Source organism: Colias philodice, chromosome 8 (assembly GCF_061535455.1).
Source record: "Colias philodice isolate Cphi_HAF_F1 chromosome 8, ilColPhil1 Martin Lab GWU primary, whole genome shotgun sequence".
NCBI classification, from domain to species: Eukaryota; Metazoa; Arthropoda; class Insecta; order Lepidoptera; family Pieridae; genus Colias; species Colias philodice.
In genome coordinates, this window is record NC_143093.1 from 6,127,126 (window position 1) to 6,133,125 (window position 6,000).

At 34.6% G+C, this 6,000-nt stretch overlaps 1 protein-coding gene across 1 annotated transcript in view; it reads left to right on the forward strand.

Moving 5' to 3' along the window:
* LOC149486570 (uncharacterized) overlaps positions 1-5,741 on the forward strand; it is a 75,849-nt gene extending 70,108 nt beyond the window's left edge. The window contains exons 2-5 of the mRNA XM_089698299.1: positions 1,097-1,290; positions 3,049-3,280; positions 3,572-3,649; positions 4,555-5,741. Of these exons, the coding sequence (XP_089554425.1) occupies positions 1,097-1,290; positions 3,049-3,280; positions 3,572-3,649; positions 4,555-4,867 (817 nt within the window). The 3' untranslated portion in view covers positions 4,868-5,741. The remainder of the gene's footprint in view (positions 1-1,096; positions 1,291-3,048; positions 3,281-3,571; positions 3,650-4,554) is intronic.
* The last annotated feature ends 259 nt before the right edge of the window (positions 5,742-6,000 follow it).

A 6,000-nucleotide genomic window follows, 5' to 3' on the forward strand; every position in this document is an offset into this window, starting at 1 on the left:
AATAATTAACAATAGTCCATTGTTTACGATTCAATATTTCGTACAGTGAAATAGTTGCATGGGGGAGTGGGGGGAGCATTCAAAGATGGCGAGTATATTTTCAAGTTCATATAGTATATAGTTATTTTCATCAAATCCACCACATAGCTCACTTATATTATATTACGAACTATTGAATCATAAACAATGGACTATTGTTAATTATTTAAAATAGTAATTTAAAAAATATATTCATGAGTTTTCAATCTATAGTGGTTTAAAGTTAACTCAAAAATGGACCATTTTCGTAAATTTTCTAAAAAATCTTAGAGAAAGTGTAAGAAATGTATATAGTATGCTATATATTCGTGATCTACTCAATAAGCTCTTTCATTTGATACCTCACACGGCATGTTTTGGAAATTTTTATTTTTTTCTTTGTATGCCATATTTAATTACCGGGGTGCGGGCAGGGGGACCACAAAACTGGTTGGCAACATCTGTCTATAGGATGTCTGGGACCTATACAATATATATCAGAAGTCAGATTTAGGTCCGCTATTTTTGCAAACGAACATCTCCTTGGAGCCTGCTCTAGTTGAATTAATTTGAATACGCTTACATTAAGTGAAATGTCATTGGATGAATGGGCTAAAGGAGTCATAAGCCTCATATCGTGTGGAAACATGGGCGTTGCATGCTGCATGAATAATGCAGCATGAAGTTAGCAGATGCGATTTACCGCGCTCGAACTTATGTCCTCTGGGAAATGTTATAAATTGATCTTTTAAAGTTCACAAGAAATGACTGTGAAATTGTAAAAAAATTCACAGCTAATATGTTTAACCATTTATCAGATTTAAATATAATTACAAAGTAAAACGGATTCATACAATATCATGTTTTAGCAGTCATTTGTTAAGTCCTCATTATTTCGAGTTGTAAAATTTCCTCTAAAATTAATTACGATTGTGGAAATATCCGATATACCGCTGTATTTATTTATTACAAAAGTCAATTATTTAGGTATTTAAGCTACTCACATTACAATTTTTATTTTGCCTCTAGTGGCAATGGTAATGTAAATATTGTCTAATTTAAGATTTCTTTGTTACAGATCAGGCAGAGGCGCCGCCTACGCGTGTTCAGAGGCAGAAGGGAACGCGCCGAAGTCCTGCTGTGGTCGGCCTCCGTTGAGGCTATGTGTGCTCTTCCTCGGAGTGGTCGGGGCCTGTCTGGTGGCCGCGGGAGCCACGCTGGGCGCCTTGAGGCCGCACCCGACACCACTTACGTTAATACTTTTAATGATAGGTAAATAATTATTACCCTAATATAATATACCTACACATACTTTTGTATGTGTACTAGATAAAGATCTGTATTTTGATTTATAAAAAAGGAGTCTTCTAATTTATTTGGTTTGTGCTAATCAGATAAAAGAGAATGATTCTGAAATAAGATATAGAATATTTTATTTTATTTTATTTATTTTTAGTCTGAGATTTATATAACTCAAGCTTCCATTGTAATCTTATCATGTACGAATATGATTTGCTGATATGTATGAACAAGTCATATTGCACCTATCAGTTAAAAAAACTAGAAGCATCTCTACTTTGCTTTAATTGCTTTGCCCGTGTTCGGTTCTGTTATTATATATTTTTCACATAAACTCTTTGATCATTTAACAGCTCGCTCCGCGTTTAATGTTTCTCTTTTGTTTAAGTTTTTCGATCAAAGGAGAACGTTAACACAACACCTTTCAAAACGTGAACGTGCTATTCGTTTTGTCACTGAGTTTAAAACTGAATTTTAATGGCGATTATTTTAAAAATAACTATAGTCTATACTTTAGAAATTTTTATTTCTAATGGTACTGTTAGTTAAGCATTTCATTGAAAAACGATCACGTTTTTGACGTAATACTTCCAGCATCGAATCCATTTGGTCGTGTGAAACGAAATTTTACTCGTCATCTTACAAATATACTTGAATTTTATCGGTAAATGGGTTCGAGATTCGATCTGTGCCGAGAACTAAAGATGTAAGATACCTACTAAAAAAATAGTAAATGATCATTATGGCAAAAATTGTTCACGTTTAAATAAGATTCCTACATAAAGCTTTGGTTATGGTTTTTTGTTCTGTCCTTTTTACAGTTTTAAATATTGTATCTACGTATTATAATTAATGTACCTAAGGACGAAGGCAAACCTTGCGTAAGTACCTTTTTGGCCCAACGCCTTTGAGTTTTTATAAGATTAAATAAAGCTTTGTATACTGTAACAACAGATGTTTGTAATTAACCGTGAAACAGGGTAGCTCATTGAGTATTCACCGTGCATATGACAATAACAAGTCTAGCCGAAATCTCATTACATCATTCGCAAAGTCGTGTCGGCCCAAGTTTTCAATTAAACTTCCAATGAGTTTTCAAGCTGAATTAATTGGATTTTCATTAGCGTTTGGGACAAATGATGTTGTTACAGACAAGTGATCTATTATTGTGCTGGGAGCAATTTGTACGCGTCACTCATTGGTTACTTCACGCATCAACGTCGATTGATGTGTAATCGAAATCGGTGTTCGGGACTCGGGTAAACCCTGGATTGGGAAACTTTGCCTATATGAACGTATAGTTATAGATGTATATATAGCATTTGCAAAGTTCGTTTGAAAAGTACGAATGCAAACAGGAAACTTTATTGTCAATATTGTTTGAGCGTCATGTGTGCATGTCACACATCAGTTAGTTACAGTTTTATTTGACTCTTGTTTGCTGGGTCATGTGTGTTTATGGATTTCATAATAAATTATAGGGATGGCTGTTACATGATTGATTAATTTTGCTCGATAAATGAAATTACATATTAAACAAATGCGCTATTAAATACTTACCTTCAATAATGTGTGTGTCAAAAGGCCTTAGTGTTTTTTCAATAAAGATTGACTTTATTTAGGCGCCCTTTAAGAATTTACTTTCTAAAAAAAGCCAATAATACATGAATCAAACAAGACACAGAAAACAAACTGATTACTAATCTAAACTAATCTCTTGTTATATTACAGGTATAGGAGTGGTGTTAGTAACAGCAGCAGGGCTAGCGTGGAGGCTAGGGGCAAGAGATGCCCCTTGTGCCCTATTCGGGTTACGCCGTGCGTCTTGCAGGCGGCTCGTGCCCCGTCTGCCCCCGAGCTACGCGAGGCCACACCACCCGTATGCGGCCATGCTATACCCTGAGTTTCACTATAGGCCCCCACCACCGACTTACCAAGCATCTATGCAAGAGTATAGACTCAGGTAATACTGCATTTTATCTTTATGGATGTGTCAAGTTGTTTCTGTAAATCCTATGTATAATTGTATGATTATAAATGTATTTAGTTAGTTGTTTTATAAATGTATTGATCAAATATTTCATATGTTCCTTAAATATTGTTTGATTAATTTTGCATACATGGTTAAAAGGATTCTAAGTTTGTTCCATAAATTGTAACTTAAAATAAAATGAACCAACATGTGCTGTTTATGCTTCATTTGTTATTTTAGTTGTTGTTATAATAATGTTTAAATTTAATTAAATTGTTTCAGGTTACTTCTCTTAGACAGAAGTGCACCAGTGGTATCACCACCCCCAACATACAGATCCAATTCAGCAAGTCTAGTCAGGTGCGAAATAACTTTATTTATTATTTACTAGAGGTCCGCCCCGGCTTCGCCCGTGGTACATATTTCGCAATAAAAGGTAGCCTATGTCCTTTCTCGGGTATCAAAATATATCCATACCAAATTTCATGCAAATTGGTTCAGTAGTTTAGGCGTGATTGAGTAACAGACAGACAGACAGAGTTACTTTCGCATTTATAATATTAGTATGGATTATCCTTCTATAGTACCAAAGATTGTCTGTTAGAAATCGCTCTAAACTTATAAGACCCTCTGTTGTAATTACTAATTAGTATAAAACAATAGATATTTTTTTCCATTTAATAAAGTGCAATAAAGAATAAATAAATATTTTTTAGTCAATAAAGAGACAGCCAATTGCGCTTTGGACATGACGTGTAAATATTAAAACATATTAGCCCGCTCTTGTTCAAAATTACCTGAAATGTGTAATTAACACACTCACTCGACTATGCTATCAAAATTACGCGGAACGCTTGATGTCGTGTTGCGGAAACAGAACAATATTGTTATTAAACAATTAATTAGTAAAATGGGAGATTTATCGTGATTTCTAAGATTATTGCCGGAACCCTCAATCCTAATTATTGGTTTCCTTCTGGCTTCTAAGCAACAAATCCTCAATTAGTGCGCGCGTTACATATGAACTGGCTCATATTTTTCTTGATGAGAATGTATTTTATAAATAATTATACTCTTAAAATCTTCTTGTTCCTTTGGCAATGGGCAGATGCGTTACATGTCGATTTTCTTCATGAGCAGCTCAGTGACTAGTCTTGTGTCTAGCCAAAAACGGGACTGAACACAGGACCCAATTTTCTAAACTTACCTACTTTACTTATGAGTCATTTTATTTTCTTATACTCTATACTGTTTTTGGTTTTCAGAGGATCAACGGGAGCAGCGTGGTGCGTATCAGAGTACAGCGGCCCGCCGTCGTACCGGGCACCTCGCGCCGATCCGCCTAACACAGTCTCCGACAACCTCCCCTCTATAACTCCCATCGATCTCAAATATTCCAACGACACAATAGAAGCTCTTCCCAAACCTACCGAACAGGAGAAGGACCCTGATGAACATCTCGTTACGATCGTCCACACTGACGCTCAGCCCGTCATCGTCACAGTCTCCGGGTCTCCCGCCCTCAACGAGTCACGCACACCGCCTCCGTCGGAAATAGACATACTCGCACATTTATAACAAAACACGCGAATGTGTGCTCCCGTGTGTTGTGAACGACGATTGTTGAACAATGAATAAACAAATCGACGGAGAACGAATTTGATTGAGTGCTTTCAGATCGTATGAAAAGTGATTAATTGGTGCCCTATTGTGAATTATGGTTTGAAGTGGTTTAAATTATAGTATAGAGTGGTTTTAATTTGTATCGGAGATTTCTATGCAGATATGCGAATGTAATCTTTCTTTTATAATTGTACATGTATTGCTATTATACTTACTAGATTTTAAAAATTTGAATAAAAATTGGATTACATTTTCATTTTTGCATGCTGCATATTATATATAATGATTGCGTGTACCTTATCATGTAGATATGAAATGTAAATAATGGCTTTGTTTTATTAATTTAACAAAGAATGTGCCGTGTATATAAGTTACAAATTATAAATAAGATGATAAAGAATACCTTATGATATATGTGAGATCATGTTAATACCAAAACTCACCATAATGTACAACTTCTGATTTGTTATTGAATAGAGTGCCTATAGTACCAATGGTGTTTATATCTTTTGTAAATAACGTGCTTCATTTCTTTACACTGTCTTTATTACTTGATAATTAAAGAGATACCTACCTGAACTTGCTATGTTAGAATTATTCAGGGAGTAAGGATATTGTAAATTCCAATCATTCGATAACTTTAATGTAAATTTCGTAATAGTGTTTACTGTTTACTAAATTGTACTATTGACTTTATCGGTAATACTTGAACGTGTCGCTAATAACGACAATTTAGCTCATTGCGAAGCTATTAAATAGAGATCTTCTCGATTGTCAGGAGAAACGGAATATTTGCAAAGCATAATTTATATTTAAAGACCAAGACGTACTTAAAAAGAAATGAACATTTTGTTTTATAATTTAAATAATTTTGTTATTTCTTACAATTTCAAAGTCACTGCGAAACAAAAAAAGTGATTTCGGAGCAGTCACTGTAACAATAAATATGTGACGTAAAAATATCAATCAATCAATTTTGTATCCATGCATGCAACTTTATTTTAAATTAATACGTTGTACACAATAAGTTGGCACATCTGAAATAAAATGTCCTGTCCTTTGTCGCTTTTTATAGCGACATGGTCAAG